Source organism: Furipterus horrens, unplaced genomic scaffold (assembly GCF_987537825.1).
Source record: "Furipterus horrens unplaced genomic scaffold, mFurHor1.1.pri manual_scaffold_3, whole genome shotgun sequence".
NCBI lineage: Eukaryota > Metazoa > Chordata > Mammalia > Chiroptera > Furipteridae > Furipterus > Furipterus horrens.
In genome coordinates this window covers 157,163,200-157,185,176 of record NW_028327173.1, presented here as the reverse complement: position 1 = coordinate 157,185,176, position 21,977 = coordinate 157,163,200, and the positions used below count along the sequence as shown (strand labels likewise).

General features: G+C 36.3%; 1 protein-coding gene and 1 non-coding gene across 2 annotated transcripts; both read left to right on the top strand.

Annotated features, from left to right (window-relative positions):
- Positions 1-1,792: 1,792 nt before the first annotated feature.
- Positions 1,793-18,785, top strand: ARPP19 (cAMP regulated phosphoprotein 19). Its single transcript, XM_090270614.1, has 4 exons — positions 1,793-1,842; positions 2,062-2,123; positions 11,514-11,636; positions 16,165-18,785. The coding sequence occupies exons 2-4, from the start codon at positions 2,079-2,081 to the stop codon at positions 16,333-16,335; spliced, it is 339 nt and encodes a 112-aa protein (XP_090126740.1). The 5' UTR covers positions 1,793-1,842; positions 2,062-2,078; the 3' UTR covers positions 16,336-18,785.
- On the top strand, positions 18,368-18,474 carry LOC150016499 (U6 spliceosomal RNA). Its single transcript, XR_016510138.1, has one exon. It is a non-coding gene; the product is annotated as a U6 spliceosomal RNA (small nuclear RNA).
- Positions 18,786-21,977: the final 3,192 nt, after the last annotated feature.

Here is a 21,977-nt window from a genome sequence, read left to right as displayed (position 1 = left end):
TTGGACCTTGCTTCAGATGTAATGAGAAACTCTGTCCATAGGGTTTCTCAGTGATTGTAATCCCCGTGGCTAATTTAGGCAATTAAATATATATTTAAAATTTGGTTTCTCAGTTGCATTAGTTACATCTCAAATGTTCAATAGTCATATTTGGCTAGTGACTATTGTATTGGATAGCACAGAAACAGAATATTTCCATCATCACATCAAGTTCTATTTGATAGCACTTATCTAGAATATATAGATGGGAATTGAAGCTATGAAGGTGGAAGTGATTGATTTCCTGGAGGCTTAAAACAAAAAGAGAAAGTGTTCCAAGAACAGAATTGTTAGAATTTTCCCATTAAGAGCAAGTAAAGACTCAACAAAGGAGATTAAGACAGAATGGCCAGATTCTGTGCAAGGAGTGACAATCTCTTTTAAAACTGATTTTAGAGAGAGAGGAAGGGAAAGAGAAAGAAACAATTTTTTTGTTCCACTTATTTATGCATTCATTGGTTGATTCTTGTATGTGCCCTTACCAGTGATTGAACCTGCAACCTTGCTATATCAAGATGATATTCCAAGGCTCTAACCAATTGAGCCTCCGGGCCACGGCTGGGAGTGACAATCTTAATGACTTTTACAGGTTGAGAATAGAATGGAGACTGGGACAAGAGTGGAGGCAGCGCCCTGTTTTTTCTTTTTTTAACATTCAGGTATTGGACTTCATTCAATACTTTTCCTAAATCTGTTGATATACTGTAATCCGTATGGTTTTTCTCCTTTAACTTAGTTAATTAGAAAATTACATTAAAATACATATTGATGTTAACCATCTTAGCATACATAAATAAACCACATTTGTACACACACACACACACACACACACACACACACGAAGGAATGGCCAGAGAAATAGAGAATAAGAGAGCGATATCCTAGAAGTGAAGAGAAGAAAGTTTTAAGAAATGGTATTGGTGATCATTATGCAATTTTAAACATTAGGTTCATGGTTGTTAATGTAGAGGGGCGTTACTTGGAGAAGGATGGCTTCCCAGACAGGTCTCGACAATGAGGCCTTGGCCATTGTTAGTTTTTCCTCAACCAAACTCAGCCCCCCAGAAATGTAAACCTGTCCTCATGCAAATGTCATTTTCTTTCAGAAGCAAACTCTCTTCATTGGCACCACCACGTATTGCCAGTAGCTATTCAGATATTGAGTGGAGTGAGGGTTACATGTAAAGCCAAAGGATCTGGCAGTTAAAGTCATGGGAGGAGTTTGGGGCCAGCAGTTTCAGTGAAGTTGTGAAAGTAGACAAATGAAAGAAAGTTGAATTCCTTAGATATTTATTGGATATCTAAGAAATAGGTGGCTCTGGGGTGAAATATAAGCAAATATAGGCAAGGCTCCTGCCTTGATGTGGCTTATCTGAGCAGAAAAGGTGATGTTAATAAAGTGATAATTACTATCTAATGATAGTTTGTTGAAGTCAACAGAGATGTGAAAGCATCTAGGAGTTGGGTTTGACCTGGTGTAGGGGCTCGGGAATGAGCTTTCCTGAAGCAACGACGTAGAGCAGGGGATGTGGAAGACGAATAAGGTCAATTAAATGAAGCACAAGAAAGAGACCTGTGTGGGGAAGCAGCACAGAGAACTGGGGCACCCAGAATAAACTGCGTGGCTGCAAAGCCCACGGTGAGGAGGAGCATAGGACGAGAGGTGGGAAGAGGCGGCTCCACCAATAAACTACAACTCCCAGAAAGCATCTGGCAAACGGATATGAGGTGAAGCGCCAGCCGCGACCTTTGAAGGAAGAAAGGAAGTGCTTCAGTGTCGCGGATCCCGAGAAGAGGGGTAAGGTAGGCTGGGGTGCGGCGTGGAATGGGCAGCCGGTCGATGGGCGGACGCGAATCCCCGAGCGTTACGGAAATCTGTTGTCAGAAGGTGGCGGCCATTTCCGCCAGCGGAGGCCGCCGGGGCAGGCGCTCGGAGAGTGGGGGCCGGCTGGTGGGCCGGAGGCGGCGCGGCGGTCGGGCAGCCTCGGCCACCCGGTAATTGTATCTTTTCCTGGCGTCTAGTCTGCAGAGGGAGCAGTATGTCTGCGGAAGTTCCCGAGGCAGCCTCCGCGGAGGAGCAGAAGGTGAGTGTGCGTGGGGAGCGCCTGCGGGGGGCCGGGTCGGGCCGGGCCTGGCGGGCGCCTGCTGTTGCCGCGGGCGGAGGGGCGCGGCGGGACACAGCCGCACGGCGCCTGGTGCAGAGAGTGGGCTGTGCCCATGCGTCTCGGCTGTGAAGGCCGAACACTCCCAAATCGACCGTGGGCGGTAACTCTGGTAGTTAACGCCAGCGTGCTGGGAGTTTGAACATGCTCCAAGTCTTTCCTGAAACGTGCCTTTTCTAATGACTTGGTGTGTCACGTTTTTCCTCAGTAACATAAGGGCCCAGGGCTCAGTACTTAGGCGTGGAACCTGAGTTTTCCCGTGGCTTCACTTCGATTAGGAAGTTTTATTTTGTCCTTGAAGAACTAACTCCTATTCTATTGTCTGCGTGCTATTAATTCCCAAGGCAGTATCGTATTTGGGCAGGTTTCTGTTGGAATTTCAGTTCCAATCCCTGTTGACCGCATAATCTTGGTCAGTTATTAAACTTTAAAAAAATTTTTTAAATTTTATTTATATATAGAAAGAGAGGAAGGGAGGGAGAAAGAGGAGAGAAACATGAATGTGTGGCTGCCTCTCGCGCTCCCCCAACTGGGGACCTTGCCCGCAACCCAGGCATTTGTCCTGGCTAGCAATGAACCCGTGACCCTTTGGTTCGCAGGTGGGTACTCAATCCACTGAGCCACTCCCGCCAGAGCTATTAAACTCTTTAGGCTTAAGTCTCCTAACCTGTAAAATGAATAATAGTACTTGCTTCATACAGTGGTTGAGAGGCTTAAATGACATGGGTAATATACAGTAGTGAGCCCAGTGTTTATTCAAAACTGAGCCAGTGGTATTTGCATATGGTGATCAACTAATAATTGGAAGGGTGAAATTAAAAGTTTTTACAAACTTAGTTAATCAAGGTTTTCATGGAAACAGGAATATTTTCTAAACTCACTTGTAATACCTTTGTGATGTAGGGAAATATGCCAAGAATCAGTATGACTCCAGTTACGAATATACAGACTTTACGTTTTATCTAGGGTAGTGGCTGCTTCCACCAAAATTCTTACTGCTGCCCTGCCCTCCTGGGTACTTCTGGCTGGCCCACAAACATCCTTGGTAAATTGTTCGTAAATTGTTTATGGAGTATTACTAACACTTTATTTAAAAGTAAGTCTGCATTATCAAAATAGGATTTGTTCTAATGCTTGAACTTTGTAAGGGTTTCTGGTTAGTGTTGCACCAAAACCCATTCAATGTGTTCTTAACCATGTTAACTTTTTCTGAGTTGAATGGTTCAGTTGTAATATTACTTGTAACTGGAACAAAACAAGAAAACAGCTATAGTATAAATAATAGGCCAAGTTACTATTTGGAAATATTCCAATGAAAATTATATTGGATATTTTTCACATCTTGTATAAAAAATGGACTTTGGAGGCAAAAATATGTAAAATTTGAAATCTTTGCATCTTTTATTTATAGTGAAGTGTTTATCATGATATTAATTACTGCTCGATTTAGGAGCCCAGAAAAATAAACCCATGTCTATCTAGTCTGTCTTGTCCTACATGAATCTCAGTTTTGACTCCTGATGTACAATAGTGCACTATGTAATTTTCTTTTGAAATTTGTTAGTATGTTGCCAGAGTGTAAAGTGTTAATTTCTATAGTGTAAATACTTTCACTTGGGACAGCCTAGTATTATGTCTTAACAATATTAAAGATATATTGAATGTTTTCTCTTAATGAGCGCCTACATTAAAAACTTATTTCAGGTCCTTTAGTTTTAGGGCTGCTGTCATTAATACCAAAGAGTGTTAATATATTATGTCCCTTCTTGAATTAAGGATTGCCTCTAGATGTTGAGTGACTGTAGCTTGGATACTATTCTTAAACATGAGGAAAATGTGCAGACTCACTTTTGTGTTCCTATGGGCCACATCACCTGTTTCTCTGTTCTGAAGAATAGTTAGATGACCTAAAACATTGCATTATTGTCTGTGGACCCAGTTGACCTTTCACGTAAAGCTAAAGTACCTTATGGTTTTACAGTATATTAGCCTCTGAAATTTTAAGGCAAAGAGATGAGCCCTGCAAGTAATAAGACCTAGATCACTATTTCTCTGCCTGAGTAGTATGTGTACCCTTTCTGAGAGAAAAAAAAAAAAAACCCTGTATAAAACACTTTTATTGTGATATTAATGAAATATGTACAAGCATAAAAATAAGTAAAAATTTGTAGTTTTTACCACTGTAAAACTAAAAGTAAATAAAAACAAAATCAGTGTAAACTATTGTTTCAGAGTCACATGATACTTTGGTGAAAATTTCCAGAGTATTGAGAATGCAGAAGCAATTCAAGTGCAGGAGTTTTTTGAGTATGGCAAGTTAACACTCCCCTTAACTATATGATGACTCAGTTCTCCTCATTACAAGTAAGCTGTGTGGTTATTTAACTGTAGAGTCATAGATATATCATTTAAATTTTAATTCAGCACTTCTTTTCTCATCCTTAGACAATAGGAATAACACTGCTGAGTCTGTGACCATAAATGAAAGCTTAGACAAGGAAGTCACATAGCTCTACTTAGATATGAGATGGCAATTCAGATGCCGTATAATATGCTTATACGTAATCTTTTAGATTATCCATGAAGTAGATACAAAAACATTTTTTAAAGTTTTAGCAGACACTCTGATTGGTGTGGCTGAGTTGTTGGGCATCATCCTGCAAAAGGGAAAGGTCTGGGGTTCAATTCCTGGTCAGGGCACATGCTGGGTTGCTGGTTTGTTCCTGGTCAGCAAGAGGCAGCTGATCCATGTTTCTCACATCGATATTTTTCCCTTTCTCTTTCCTCTCTTTCTTCCCCTCTCTTTAAAAATAAAATTTTAAAAAGTTTGAGCAGAGGCCTCATGGATCTATCATGAATACCACTAAGCTAAGCAAGCTCTTCGCTCATGGAGGTGAGAAGAAGCTTGTGGAGACTTAAAATCATAATTCTATTTTCATTGTGAGTATCTTAAGCTCAGGGACCCTCCTTTATCTTTTCTCCTATATCACCTAGCATAATACCTGGCATTGTTCAGAAAATGTTGAATTTTCCTCAGAACTTTTCGGTTGAAAATGTTGCCAGAAGTACTGTTCTAATACAAATGTCAATGCTAGTATTACAGTTTAAAAAGAGAGCAAGAGGGATACATAAGTCACAGGGATGTAATGTACAGCATGGGGAATAAAGTAATATAATAACTACAGTGACAGATGGTTACTAGACTTATTGTGGTGATCACTTTGTAAGGTATATAAAAGTTGAATCAGTACATCGTATACCTGAAACTAATAACATGTCAATTATAATTTTAAAATATTTACAAAATTAAGGGATCTGTATATATAACTTTTTCCATTTGGCTTTTAAATGTTTTTTTTAACTTTTATTTTTTATTTTGGAGAGAGAGAAGTATCAGTTTGTGGTTCCACTTATTTATGCATTCATTGATTGATTATTGTATGTACCCTCAATGGGATTGAACCTGCAACCTTGGTGTATCAAGAGGATGCTCTAATCAACTGAGCTACCAGGCCAGGGCTAAATTTCTTTTTTTTAAGATCTCAATGTCACATTTTCTAGAGATTTTATTATGTGACCTAACAAATTATGTTAGTTAAGATGTCTTGGAGGAGGCTAACTCAAATAGAGCTTTCAAATAAATTATTTCTGTCAGCTTGGTCTATTTTTGAGTGGTGAAAGAGGAGAACTACTATTTAAATTACTTCCATATGTCATCAGTAAAGAGTGATATAAATTGCTTTCCTATTTTCCCATGGTATACACTTTTTTTAATACTGGCATTTTCTTGGGCTGTTTTGACAATACCTCTGGTAACTAAAAGGCTTAAGAGTGTTTTCAATTCAGAGCCCAATGTGCTAGTTTGGTTTGTGTGCAACTGCTGATTCTTAGCATTCTAGAGGTAAACCTCAGAAAAGTTTTAAAAGTATTTCTCCTTGCTAGTGTAGCAGTTTCCCATATAGCATTTAGGCTTGCCTCTGTTGTATGTGCAGGACTTTAATACCAACTTCTATTTCTGAACCTGTTTGTTTATAACATGAAATATTTCAGAGATAGCTGATGGTGAACCTATCTGGTGTTTAGATAGAAGGTTCTTTAGCTTTACTGAGACAGTTGGGGTACACCATTCTATTTGTTGAACACCCATTGAATGCCAGGCACTGGGCAAGCAGCATGGACTTAAAATGACTATATTTTCCATAGAGGTTGACAGTATTGCTACATTTCTGGCAATATCCCAAAGGATTTGTTGCCTTTCATAAAACTTTTCTACTTATTCATAAGTCAATGCATCAGTTAACATATTGCTTGGCAAAGGAGAATTTGTTAGGTTTTTATTGTTTGTGAGGCTGTGTAACTTCTCTTCTGAAGACTGAAAAGTGGTATCAGTCATTCAAACTTAATATCAGTTTATGACAGACTTAAAAAAAATCCTTAATTATGCGAATGTTCTTTTTATATGTACTTACTTATACCTTATTCCCAGTTATTTACAGAAAGAAATAGAAGTCACAGGGTGCCAAATCTGGGCTGTAGTGGGGCAGAGTCACCTGGGTGATTTGACTTTTTGCCAGAAACTCTGCACAAGATGTGATGCATGAACTGGCGCATTTTTGTGATGAAGCTACCAATCACCAATTACCCATAGTTGCAGCCTTCTGTGTCATCCAAGTAGATTCCGTGGCGGAATATTCAAGCTTAACGCAAAATCTGATGCAGATTCGTTGCTCTACTCACTTGTTCATTTTGAATGCGATGGCCACACAGCACACATGCTCACTCAGTGGCACCTACCACACCCACTGACTAGTACAGTGAAGTCGTCATTGTTTGCACATGCGCATTCCAGTCCTCTCTCCTTGGCTGCCAGGTTACGTCGATGTCGTGCAAACCATTCTCATTATATTAACAATGGTTGGACTTTTTCCAGACAGACTTCGTCTATTTTTCACTTCCATAATTCCTTTTTAAACCACTATTTAGTGATGGGTTCTAGTTTCCAAGTGGCGGGGCTATAATTAGATTTTTTTATTATTGACTTTTAACCTGATGAATTGCAGTCATCGATGGTGGTCTGGATGAAAATGGTTAAGACTTGTTTTCTGGCCTGCTATTTAGTCAGTTTTTCCGTTGGTGCTTGAGAATAAAATGTATTTCGTAATTATTGAGTGGAGAATTAAAATCAGGTATTTTGACAACTTTGTCTTTTTTACTTGTAAAAAATTGAGGAAGGTGTGTTGAAATCTATGCTAATAGATTTGTCAGTTATTCCCTAAAATTCTGTCAAATTTTCCTCATGAATTTTGAGGCTTTTTTTAGAGCCACAATTATTTAGATCTTTTGTCTCCTAATAATGCTTTTTCTCTCAAAGGCGATGTTATCTGATCTTAATATAGGTACACTAACTCTGTTTTGGTTAGCATTTGCCAGGTATGTTGTTTTTGTTTTCCCATATGTTTACTTTCAGCTGTGACCTTACATATATTGGGGGTTTTGGTGGGTTTTTTGTTTTGTTTTGTTTTTTTGTACTTGGGAAGTGGCTAGATTTTATTTTCAATTTAGCTGCTAGATTTAAGTGGACGATTTATCAGTTCATTTATGCTTATTGTGGTTATTGACATAGTGGGCTTTGTTTTCCCCATTCTACATTTTTTTTTGGTTTTGCTCTTTAATTTTTTTTCTCTTTTCTTGCCCTTCTCAGTCTTTTTTCTTTCCAATGGGTTTTTTTTTTCTCCTTTCATTTTATCCCCACTATTAATTTGGAAGCTGTATACTTTGTTCTGTTATTTAATTGGTTCCCCTTGAAATTTTGTCATGCCTCCTTAACAAAGTAAATTAAAATCAATATCATAAACCCTTTCGTAAACATTCAGGCTTTAAAATTAGAAAAGTGAATGTGTCAATTATATCTTAGTAAGCTGGGGGAAAGTTAGAAGAGTGACTTATTTGTCAGTATACATGAACACATACTAATTTGTTTGCTCTTTTATATCTCAAATTTTGGGGATTTATTTTCATTCTAGTTGAAATAAATGTGCAGCAATTCCTTTGAAGGATGTCCAGAAACATGCAGTCACACCAAATTCTGTGTCCCCTTTGGCATTTTTTAATTTGACTGTAGTGGTATGTTGCTTATTTTACCTGATTTTATCTGTTGGTGTTCTGTCTGGGGTATTTCAAACCAAATGGGGTGTGATTTAGGGAATTAGGTTACAAATTATTAGAAGGAATAGAAGAACAAAGGGGAAAGATAATGTTTCCAGTGGTGAGGGGAAGCTGTTGACCCTGCAACAGGGAGCACTGTTCTTAGCCCAGTGTCCTCCATACTAACTCTCATGTACCTGCTGCAATAGCCCCAGATTATCTGCTCCATGGTCCCCTAAGGAGTTCCTGCTACATTGTTGGCGGCCTCCACAGGAACAGAATGGATTCTTTAATGCTTTTTAATCTGGTGTAGGTACCATTGGCAGAACCTTAAAAGGCATTCAGCCTGGAAAATGTAGTTTCAGACTTCTAACTGTAGTGATCAGGGGAGTTTTTAGAGGAGGGCAACTGGGCTGAATGCCAATGGACACAATCTGCCACCTGACATGTTACTTATACTTCGCAAGCAAATCTGTAACCATGTCCCGAGTGTTGGTGAATGTTCAGCCAAGCATTTGAACTTAGCAATAAGGTTCTAGAACTGTCTACATCTGCAGAAGGTTAAGAATGTTCTGTATGATCCATGAAAAGTATTGTGGCCATCTTGATGGTATTTACTATGTTAATTTTGGTCATATTTTCCCCTTTTGGTGTTAAATGCAGCTGAAATTAGGACTCTAGCTATGGATTTGCATCTAGCAGGGACTTGCTATTGTGCTATATATATTTGGCAAGAAAGTTCAAGAATTGGTTTGTTTTTGTAGGACACATTATATAATAAAGCCATTTTAAACCTAAAAGATATTTTCAGCTATAGTTACTGTTTTGCCCAAAACATTTTTCTGTAGTGTATTATTTTAATTGAATTGAACACTTACTATTACATAAAAATATACATAAAATGTATTCCTTATTAAGAAAGTGAGGGAATGCTGGATAAGATGGCATATGGTGTCCAATTTTTCCCCCCTCGTATAAAATAGGAAAAACCTGAAGAAACACTGCAAACTAGGAAAGTTGCTACCCCTATACCAGAAATTTTAAGAAATCTCTTAGGTACAGGTAACTGATAATTTAAATCAAACAACGGAAGAAGTGGAGCACCTTTATTTTCTAGGCCCAAGGAAGCTGGATGGCATTAGTGGAGATCTGTGACTCGGTTAACACCCTTTAATTTGAAAGTTCTTGGACTGAAAAGTCGTAATCAGGTTGGAGTTCTTTCCAACCCATGTCCAAATTTAATGTCAACCAATTTAAACAACAACTTTGCAGTAGAACGCAAGAGTGGGTCCTCCCTCCCAATTCCACTTCTGAATTGTAGCACAATAAATACGCTGGGGCCATAGTAGATGCCTGAGTAAAGGCTGAGCCCCAGAGAAGAAACTGCAGTGACCCAGCCTACCTCCTACATGAAACTGCTAACCTTAAATTTATATGATTTCTCCAGCTTCTGCAATCACTACAGTGCCATTATGTAACTAAAATCCCCCTTGAAAAATCCCAAGGAAGTCGTCATCATATTGGAAACTACCTCATCAATTCTCAGTAGGTTAGGTATTCACTTTGTTGTCTAGTGTTTGAACAGATGGTTGGGCTGATTCTTCAGCTGATTGCCAGCTGAGGTAGTAGGCTTGTATGGTAGAGGCTTAGATTTTCAACACTAGGATGATAAACAGTACGTTGATATACTTATACTCTGAAAGACGCCCAGTGGTAGAGACCATGGGAATGGCAGGCTTACACCACGTGCCTCACACTTGAGCTCTCCGGGGCATACCCTTCTTGAATGGAATGACCGATGCTATTTAGAGTCTCTATCTCTGGCTGAGCGCACACAGTTGAATTTTGTGTGCCTCAAATGATTGAATGATGTGACCACTGTAAAGAAACTAAAAGTCAAAACAGATGTATGAAACTGCAACATCAAAGGAGAATAGAACACTTGAAGCAGAAGGGCGCATACACATAAAAGAAGCCTCATAGAATAGGTATATTTGACAGCTTTATTTTCAAAATTCTCTAAGAGTAAAAATGAGAAGACACAACAACACATGAAGCTTTTTAAAATTGAGATATTGACAATATATAAGGTGAATAAAGCTTACTATAAAACAGATGAGTATAATTTTGAGGAAAACATATGCAAAACTTGTATGAAATTGTTTCTTTAGTTCCTAGGTTGATAAATGATTGACTTGATTTCCAAGGACAGTAGGCTTGGCATTTATGGATTTAACATTCCTGCTTTTTGACTATTCGTAAGTAACCTGAGAGAATTTGAGATATATAGAGGTGTGTCATTTTGCCAAGCTGGGATGTGGAAATGAGGGCATAAGCTAGAAAGTGTACCTTGCCATTGCCCAGTCTCCTCATCAGGGCAGCTGTTTTTCTTGATTCTTTCTTCTGCAGTACTTACCATAAGGCAATGAACATTGTTTCTCTGTAAAATTTTGTTCTTGGGAAGAAAGTAAGAGTGTATCAGGGCTGGCGTTAAAAGTGAATAGTCTTAAGATATTGACGGTTTTGGGTCAGAAAACACATTTTAATACAGTAAACAATGGAATCTTCAGCATGAACAGGCTTATTAATTATATGGGATTTGGGCAATAATATATATAGATGTGAAAATTGATGAAGATGGTGTTTCTCTCCTTTACAAATATTAAAGTCTTGTATTGAGTTATCCAGGTAAAATGTGCTGGTAAGTAAGCTGCTGTTAATCTGTATTAAAGAATCTCAGGAGCTTCTAATCATGCATAATTTTGGATAAATCGGTGATCAAAAAGACCTTTTGTATTTTAACAGTATTAAAATGATTTTCTAAATACAGGCAAAGAGCTGATAAACTCCATAGAAGATGACTAAATTTAAATGTATTATACATGACTGGAAAGTTACGGCAAGCAAGACTTCAGAGCTGAGCTATCGTGATATTTTTATCCAGTGTGTGGGGTGTTGCACATGCGTCACACAGCTATAATAGAGCTATCACATGGATCATTTGAAAAACAAGATAGGGATCTTTAAAAGCTACTGTGCTTGACTTCTTAGTCAGATGCTGCATTATTTGGCATTGGACAACTAAAGTCCAAATCCAGTTATCAAAAAGTGAATTATTTTAAATAACTGAATTGTAGTAGAGAAGTAATTTATTTAAAATTATTTCAGGAAATGGAAGACAAAGTGACTAATCCAGAGAAAGCCGAAGAAGCAAAATTAAAAGCAAGGTATCCTCATTTGGGACAAAAGCCTGGAGGTTCAGATTTCTTAAGGAAGCGATTACAGAAAGGGGTAAGTTTTTATATGTAATCCTCAAATAATAAGCTTTATGAATTCAGTATGTTGATAGAGATTATGAAATGGGTATCTGCGTATATAGCTCTGTACCTTATCAGTTATATATGTGAGAGATGTGTGTGTGTTTTTTTCCTAATATTTTAGACTGTTTGTTCTCTATATATGATGGAATTAAGAATCCCAGGTGTTTTATCACTTTTAACTGTATAAAGTATTTTAAACATCTGGAAGGGTGCAGATAATAATATAATGGAACCCATGTACCCACCACCCAGATTTAACATGTTTAAATATTTTGCCATATTAAGTTTTATCTTTGTAAAAAATAAAATGTAGGTATAGTTAAAAACCTACCACATGTGTTTGTATATCCCCTTTCTCTCTTCTCTCCAAAAGCAACCATTATCTGGAAGCTGGCACTTCTTATCCTGCCCATATTTCTTTTACCTTTTAACTGTTTTAAAGGTGATTTCCACACACTCTCCAAAGGCGTAAAATATTTTTTTATTTGGATGAAATAATCACTTATGAAAGCATAGCTTACTATCTCTTCTATATATAATACATTTCACAGTTACTCTGATACAATTTATTTATTGTAATTTTAGCAGTTCAAATTACTGAAAATAGTTTTGAATTCTTACCATACTTTGTGAGGTAGAAACCATTATTTCTCAAGTGAGATCTGAATTGAGATAATTTTATGTGTTTATTCCTTAGGTTTTTCTTCTTTAACTTTTTCTTTTGTCTGTAAAAATATTTAAGGGTTCAATTTTCAGTCCAAGCACATTTAAATCATTTACCACACAGGGAGCAGGAAAAAATGAAACACTGCTTATGGAAGAAAATTGTTTATTGAATCGGATGCCAAATCATGTTTCTCCCTAAATGAGTACCTTAAATATACTGGTATCTGCATCTAGATACAAAAAGTGTGTGTGTGTGTGTGTGTGTGTGTGTGTGTGTGTGTGTGTTAGCTATAGTTATATATGGGTTATTTTCTCAAATCAAATTTCAAAAGGATATTTTCTCCAGTTTTATTGAGGTATAATTGGCGTACAGCATTGTGTAAGTTAAAGGTATATAATGAGATGACTTGATACATGTAATGTGAAATGCTTACCACAGTAAAGTAATGCATCCTTTACCTCACGTAATTACTCTTTTGTTGTTATGGTGAGAACATTAAAGGCTCACTTTTATTAGCAACTTTCAAGTGTATAATCAGTTTTGTTAACTAGAGTCACTAGCTGCACATTAGATCCCTGTAACATATTCATCTTTTAATTGAAAATTTGTACCCTTTGACCAGCATCTCCCCATTTCCCCTTAGCCCCTGGCAACCACCATTCTACTCTGTGTTTCTGAGTTTGATGTTTTTGGAGTCCACATGTAAATGAGATTGTGTACTAAGTATCTTCCTACCAAAAGAATATTTTGACAAATTAAAGTGGCAAAACATAGAATGGTCTTTTTTATAATGTCAGTATTTTATTTATAGCCAAAACAGAATCTATTATCTTTTTAAAATTTCCTGGCTTTAAATAAGCTAACTTACTAATTAGTAATAGTTTAAAGGTATTTTTTTCTCATCTTACATGAAAAAATAACATTCACCGCTTTGAAATAATAGGATGGCAAGGAAGAATTATACCAAATATATAAAAGTGTAAAACCTTTGTTCCATGAGAAGTAATTTAGTGGGGAAATTATTACAAAAATGATAGTTAATATCTGTAATACATAGAGAGATCTTTCCGATATACCAGAGAAACATTAAGGAGCCCCTAGGTAAAGATTTTAATACAAAATACAGATACTAAATACCAAGAAAAATATTTATCCATGATAGAAATAAATGAAATGTAAATAAGAACAATCATACCATTATATACATAAAACTAAATTAGAGAAATTTTAAAAATAATACCCACTGGTGAGGTTGAAGTTGCATGTTGCTAATATGCTCTTTGCTGTGTGTAGCATTTAAAATTATTACTACTGCTTTGGAAAGGGGTTTGGATGAAGAATTATAAAATATTCTTTGAGTAATTTCTTGTGAATTAGTTCAAGGATATAATTCAGTATAAGGAAAAAGTTTAAGTTTAGAGATATTCTTTGCAGCTTTAACTATAATTAGCAGCATCACTATTGAAGAGCAGAGATTTAAATTGTGATGTCAACAAAAGGTTGTCTTGGAGTTAGTGTTGCAGGTGTTGTAAATAGTTGCAAATGAGAAAATGCCACTGAATCAAGAAATAAATAGAATCCTTCTGTGTTAAGAGAGTTTTTTTTTCTAAGAAGTCTGAATCACAGAGTCCTGGGTTTTAGTTTTTCTCTGTCATAATAGCAAGCTTGCATATTGCATTGTATCTTTAAGTAGTTTCTTCTTAATTTGAGAGTATTGGTCAGACATTCTTTTTATGAGGTCCATTTCTATTTTACTGTACTTGTTAATGTTATTGTGAGGTGTCAAAAATTGACACTTGTTTTGGGCTTTTAACAATATGATGTGTACATAATGACTATGTAGACTGTCAGAGCTGGGTGGGACATCAAGTCCATGTTTTTTCCTATTTGTGGAGTGTGTGAAGTCCCAAGAAAACAAAGGATCCAGTTTTAAGAAACATGATCTTAAAAGTTCAACATTGTCAGTTAGGTGATCACCTAGTACAGTTATATAAATATTGATTTAAGTGTGGCTCCTAAATTTGGGTGGAGGAGTCTTTTATAAGATTGTCATCAGATAGGTTTTGATAATTTTTAAAGATTTTCACTTAAAAAACACAATTTAAAAATTGTTAAGGGTGACTAGTAATTGCCTTCTTACACTGTATCTATCCCAATATGAGAAACGTTGATCTAGTTCATCTTCTACCTACAGTTATCATTGTTCAGCATTGATTTTAGTTTTATCTGTAGCCACACAAAATAAATTTAATTCCTTTTCCCCAAGGAGAGTAACCTAATCTACAGTTAAGTAGGCTCTCCTTATGATGAACTTCTGCTTTAAAATTGGTATCATTAGAAACTAACTTTATTATGTTGGGGGAAATCTGCCTAAAATTTGCACTGTTAAGTATTTCATTTTGTGTTTTTGACTCAGTAAAAAAGTTGGCAGGGTACTAAAGGCTACTAGACTTAAGTAGTGCTCTCTGTAGTGCATAGACATTCCAAGATGTTTTTTTTCACTGTACTCATTTTAAAACATGTAAAAATAAAGCTTCAACAAGCTTTAGAAAGGCCTGGTCCAAGTGTCCTTGTTCCTGCTCAATATGTTACATATATAGTGACACATGAAAAATTATTTCTAACTTTAGACCCTTTGACCTTATACCAGATCTGACTAATCAAAGAGTAGTCCCTGAAGGGAGGCCACCAGTGAGACCTTTTCCCAGACACTCACCAATCTTGTTCTGCTAAGCTCTGAGTTCACAGCTACCTCGTTTACCACATGAGGTATTCTTGAGGTCTCAGAGAGAATGTTTGTTTTTTTCCCCTCACTCTTTGCCCAGGCCCTCATCTTATTCCTGGATTATTCCCTCTTGCCTATCCTAGACTGAGGTTAGTTCCCCTCCTTTGAGCACCATACCATCTTATATACTTAAAACAGTGTAATAGTTGATTTATTGGCCTGTAGTACCTCATGTATAACAGGCACTCTGCAACAGTAGGCTAAACTTGATTGGTAGAACTCGGAACCCTAGCAAAAAATTTATCTGTTTTCACAGTGGAACAGATAACTCAATGTAGATTACAGTATTACAGTTGATATTTAGCTTTCATTCCTATTTCTATTTTAGTGATTGCTGTTAACCTTATTCACCCCTTCAACTACAGAGAGCAGTAGTTGTACTTATCCAGTGTCTTAAGTGAAAAATGGAGGTATAGGATAGGGATATGTATTTTTAGTGATAATTTCTAGTGAGTTTATTTTTTCCATTACCCTAGCATTTATATTTTAACCTTAATTTTTATTTTCGTTAACTATTCTGGTTTAAGTAAATGATTTAAATCCTTACAGAAATTCTTGTCCCAGATGATAGTAGAAGCAACCGTAAATAATAGTTTTAATAGCTATATAAGGTTGATTGAAAGTGGATGGCACATCCTAAACTCAAGTTGGTGAATTTATATTATTTTATTTTTAAAATCATTTAAGCAAGAATAACAGCCTACTTTTTCTGTTAGTAAATGAAAGGTTTGCATTTCACTCTAAGTCTAGGACTATTCATTTCTGGATCAGTTAATAAGGAAGCTGATGGCAATGTTGAGGGTTTTCTGTACTGAAACCAGAGTGATATAAGTAAGCCTGAAGAAAGTGGAGTTGACTGTCTTCTCAGTTGCTGACTTATGCTAAAACTCAACACACAGACAAAGCTATTTAATCTAATACTTGTTTTTGGTTAAATGTTTAAGAATAACTTGGTTTATGCTGACAGTATAGGGTCATATCTACATCTTAAACCAGTGTAGCTGCATATAAAAGCTTTTAAACTCTAAATTTTTTTTTTTCTTGTAGCAAAAATATTTTGATTCTGGGGATTACAACATGGCTAAAGCAAAAATGAAGAACAAGCAACTTCCTACCACAGCCCCAGATAAGACAGAGGTCACCGGTGACCACATTCCCACTCCACAGGACCTCCCTCAACGGAAACCATCCCTTGTTGCTAGCAAGCTGGCTGGCTGATGAGAAGGGCTGAACTGCATGCGTCTTCTAATTCCCATTGGTTCTCCTTAATATGTTACTTCCCCGCTTTTTATTTTGTTTCATTCACGAAGTCATTTGAGAGTGACAGCTTTGCAGGTAGTGGTAGTGTGTGCTGCTGTTTAAGGGAAGATACATATGTAGAGTTTTTGATTAGTTTAACAGTGCACTGATGAAGAGAACATGTTAGAGCAACATAAAGTAATCTACTTGAAAATAATTGTATATATTACCTAACTTCTAGTGTAGGACTGGTCCTAACAAACTACCAAGCAAGTTTTACAGTTTTAACATTTTGGCTTTCTCTAATTCATCCTAATTATAGCTGGGTGTAAGTCTTACTTAATTAACCTTTACTGTATTGATTTCTTCTGTATCTTCCTTTTGGATTTTATAAAACACAAGTTTAAGACCACAAGTTGGAAGAAAGGTCACATATTTCAAACACAAATAGATGGCGCTCTAAAAGATTTGTATTTCTGTGCTTGAACTTGAATGGCCTTAAACCTGATTCAGCTTTAACAATAGAAGTTTACTTGGGCAATATTTGCCCATTCTGGTGTAACTTATGTGACCCTAGTGCTTAACAGCTGCCATCGAAGCTAATATTCTTACTCAGTTATATAGTTACAGTACCTTTTGTTGTTAAAGATATGAATGAAGTATGCATGTGCATTGACTGTTGAATTCACTTTTGTGCCATTTTTGTAAATACAGTAGTTTTGCACAACCTCTCACAAATGTCTGTATTAATTTCACATACTAAAAAATAGATGATGTGCCAACCAGAAGCACAAAAGTTCCTACACAAAACTCTGTATGCCATTAGAGCTTTTGTAAAGTAAGAGTAGTTTACAATCATGGGCTTCTAGAATACCAAACTGAATGAACTCTTTTCCTCAGTCTGCCCGTAGACTTAAGCTTTTTCGTTTGTTCCTAATATCCATGACATTCAGTGGCCTTGTGCAAATATGATATGTTGCTTAGGCATATCTTTTGTCCTATGCAGAACATTTCATTTTGACTTATGAGAATTGCAATTCATGTAACTTATATAAACTTTTTAAATGTAGAAACTTTTTACTTCCACAGTCAATTTTGGGGACACTAGAATAAAAGGCTTCAATACTCAGCATCCTGTGGCCCCTTCCTCCTTTTTTTTTTAATTGCTTCTTTGACTCGAATCATGTTAGGCTGTGCTGTTCAATCTATCAGAAGCATAGTGTATCTTTACTCTTGAAATTTGCTCTGCTGAATGCTGTTTTATGATGTTTTCCTTATAACTTTTCAGTTAACCATTCTTATTCCTGTATTATTTCTAATATTTGACAGTTGTTGAAATAAAAAGAACTTTATAATGAAATGAATACTTAAGAAGTCTGGTCCAGGAACCTATGTCAGGATGAGCTGAACTCTGGTAAATAATTTTAAGTAATTATGATGAGCTAAGTGTATTAGGCTTATGACAATTAGAGCAATTTACATGATCGGTGGGACATACTCATTAAAATATTTATTTTGCTTCTAGAGATGTTACTTTAATAAAATATCAACTTAATTGTACTTTTTTTTTTTTTATCTAGTTAGAACTTTAACAGACTTTATTGGGACAAATTTACTGCTCTTTTAGGCGCTCTTCCCATGGTCATAATGCTGTAGCCTGATAATGAGGATCAGTAACCTGAGATGATACTCTTTCTCTTCATCTTGGATTTGCACAGAGTCTCCTTATTTTGGATCCAGGCATCTTTTCTGGATCTTGGCTCCATTTGTATACCTGCTTTCTTAAGACCCCAGATCATTGTAGATGGTGCCTTGAGGTATAGCACCTGCACTTAAAGACAGCCTAATGCTCTGAGGAAAGCTCGCGGATTATCTTTTTGGCTCTACCCATCCCAAAAAGCAGAAAAGCAACAAAATCAATAATGTGCTAATTTGCAATGTTAAATAGGAGAAGTAGGTTATTCCATAATATGTGTAATTATTGTAGGATCAATTTAAGAATTACAAAATAGTGCTTGCTTTAGCAGCACGTATACTAAAATTGGAACGATACAGAGATGATTAGCATGGCATCTGCGCAAGGATGTCACGCAAATTCATGAAGCATTCCATATTTTAAAGGAAAAAAAGTTAAAAATATCCCAAAGTAGAATTTCTGCAATATCTAGTCTTTTTTTAATGAATATGTACAAGCTATCACTATTAAGTCTACACATCAGAGAAGATTAATCTGAAATATCAGAGACCATGTTATTCTTGACCATAAGACTCCTGCTGTGGTTTGTGACAAGTGATGTAACTTCTGCCTGACTTTTAGTTTGTTATGTAAAATGCTAATATTTAACCTACCTCAAAACTTGAGGATCTGTGAAATACTGAATAAGTGCCCAAAATAAAATATTGTTGGTTGTCTTTTTATTAAAAGTGAATTTTCTCCTTAAACCAACCTGCCTTCTGTAAAGTCACAGTGCTTAAAAGCTCAGGATTTTCCATTAGGAAAGACCTGTCATTAAGCATTTGTAGGTATAATTGCTTAGCCTCTATTATTGGTGCTTGGGATAAAGAGGTTTTAAATTTTTCTGTTTTTGGTTCTGCCTCAATGATTAGTTTATGGAAGATATTTGCAGGCTGTTTCACCATTGCTAAAATGAAGATTTTTGACTAGATGAGCTTAATTTAAATCATCTATTTCTGTGATTTCAGAGTTATGGTTTGAGAAATGGCTAACTTGAATTGTCCTGTTTATTACGAATGAATGCTGAAGTAAAGCAGAGGTGACAAATATTTCATGATAGTATTGACTGACATCTGAAATAAATTACCTATCTCACGCCTAGTAGCTCCTACTTGATAGTACAGTTTTGAGAAACACTTGAAAGCTACAGCTGACTTAAAATATTATAGTTCCTGGCATTTGGGATAGTAATGATTATTGGGTAGTTTTTGATGAACTGGAAAAAGCATATTTGCAGTCTATTTACAAGTGTTTCAATTCTTGTGCTGCTCACCTAAAAATAAGTCTTAACTATTCATGAAGGCAGGCAGGCCTCCATTTGTAATTACTTCAACAGTTGGAATTAGTTGCTCTTTTTTACTTGATGTCACAAAACCATACCTCTGAATATTTATACTTTTTATTAAATCAGGCGCGTTGTTTTTTCAATCCAAATCAGTGGTGGTATATCAAAGTTGAAATGTAGTCTCAAACTGTGCTCTCAACTTGGTGTTTGATGAGTCAGGGGCAGGTAGCCATAGGAAGAGCAGTCTGGGTGGCGACTAAAGCATTGTCTCTGGTGGCCTTTTCACATTCCCCAGCATTTCAAACACTTTTCCAATCATCCTTTTCCTTTTTCACCTCATTTTATTTCATCCCTATCCTGACTTACGTAGGCCCCCTGATGGCTTTCATTAAATAGTGTTTAGGGCTGATGAATTATCATTTCTTACTATCGTTCCCAATAGGTTATAATTTAATTTTCTAAAACACTGTTATTATAATCTGGATAATGACTAATTTGAGCCACTGTTCCAACTCTGCAACTCAGCATACACTGCCAGTCTTTCCCACCACACCTTGTAAATTGAGATAAATTTCATTCTGAGATTGTTTAAGAATAAAGACTGATTTTAATAGTTTTACTAGTTTCTGTCTTTTAAGTGGGTTGGCCTGTGAGTTTTATTCTGCAAGTCACTGGTGGTCATGATAACTATTAATGTATGTTTGTATTGTTATTTATCAACTAAAGAGCATTTGATATTCTTTTAATATGCCCTCAAGCCTGTTACCACATCTCTTAAGTGTGTTGCAATGGGACACTTCACTGGTATTAAAAGGGCCAAGAGTAAATGCCATTTTTGTTGAACACTTCTATAGAGTTGGCATTTAATGCCAAAATTCATCAAATAGCCCTTCCAAAATTATACTTGTGAAATATAGAGAAAAATAAATTGAGCTACTTAATTTCTATGATTAAAATTAAAGTTTTTGTCTCATTTAAATGTTATTGTCTTTTTAGTATATTTTCTGAAGTTGATTCTTTAGATTTCAGCTACTACTACTTTATACAGAAAGAATTATTGTAGTCCTAAATTTTGTTTTAATTTAAATGTGTGTTAATGAATCCTAGCAATTAACTTTTATATTTATAAAGGCTCTGTGGTTAAGGTAACATTAAATGTTTGCAGATTTTGAGGCTTCATGTCATCTATAAAACACACTAATACAGTAATGTCAGAAATGGGTGAGACAAGGAATTTGCATTCTGATAAGATATATATAATATGTATATTTATTATATGTACAAAAAATTTAATACAGGTATTAAGTATTACATTCCTTAAGAAGTAGAAGTGAAGTTCCAGGAAATCTGGAGGAATGAGTATTCAGTGTGGGGAGATAAATGAGATGAGTGCTATATCAGGTAGCTTTAAGGGACTGGTTGCCAGAGGCATGGGAGGTGGGAAGGGAGGAAGAAGACCTTTGTAAATAGAGGATATGTTATTTTCAGATAGTCAAGGAGTTGGGAAATGTGGACCTGTATAAGGAAGTTTGGTTGGAAACATGGCATGTAAAAGGACTCTTGATTTTTCTCCCTGTTCTTGTCTCCAGCCTTCAACCGAGGTACTCATACCAACCTTGATTCCTCAAGCGGGGACCAATATCCACCAAAATCTACTGAATTTTCTGTTTCTCTCCACTGCTGCCACCATACCCCAAGCCACTAATATTTCTTATCTGGCTAACTGCTATAGTTCTAATACAGCACTTTTCTTTTCCCGTCTTCTTGTTCATGCTGCCCCCTTAATCTATACCCTTGCACCACCCTGCATCCATTCTTAACATATCATATAACTTCTCAAAATGTCCCAAGTTCATTCCTGCTCCTGTTCAACACATTTCTTTTCCATTAATCACTTCCTCTGGTTCATAGCTTGACTGGCTATTTCTCATTATGATATCAGCTTTTAACTTCCTTAGAGGGAGGTCTCATTCATTAATGTATCCCGAGCTCCCAGAAACAGCTTATACATACTCAACTGCTCGTTGAACAAGTAAAGTAAAATACATATTGGGTTGGGAAAAGTAAGTGGAAAACCAGAGAGAATTCTTGATTCTCAGTTTCAGCCATGTCTAGGCTTCATTGAAGTAGGAGTTCATACTCATTTCTGTGAATAAGGAAATGTCAAAGAGCTTAGCTCATAAACTTCACAACTGAAATTGGTGTCCTGATTTCCATGGCAAGGATGTATTAACTATTGGCTGCTGCTCTGTTCTTGCATGTGATCATAATCTTGAAAGCATTCTTCATCTGATTTCCAAAGCTCTTTACCCATTTCCAGTCATTTCAGCTGACCAGTGTATTGTAGGTTCTTGCTTTTCTGCATCTGTACAAGCTAATATCTCAAATGACTAAATGAAAGTTGCCATTTGTTTGAATTACTGCAGAAACTATCACTACAGGGTAGCCAAATTTTAGCCTAACAGTAAAGATCAGAAGTGGATGCAAGTGGCCAGCTTTCTGCCAGGCCACACTTGTAAGTTCTAGAATGCAAACATTTCATATCACCCTTAATTTTCAACTACTTTACTATCAATATTATGAGAAGCCCCAATCACTATT

What these genes read in the sequence shown, in the direction of transcription:
- ARPP19 (XM_090270614.1), top strand. Translation starts at nt 2,079, where the DNA reads ATGTCTGCGGAAGTTCCCGAGGCAGCCTCCGCGGAGGAGCAGAAG. An exon ending in CCTCCGCGGAGGAGCAGAAG is followed by an intron (nt 2,124 to 11,513) that starts GTGAGTGTGCGT and finishes AAATTATTTCAG; the next exon opens with GAAATGGAAGACAAAGTGAC. An exon ending in GGAAGCGATTACAGAAAGGG is followed by an intron (nt 11,637 to 16,164) that starts GTAAGTTTTTAT and finishes TTTTTCTTGTAG; the next exon opens with CAAAAATATTTTGATTCTGG.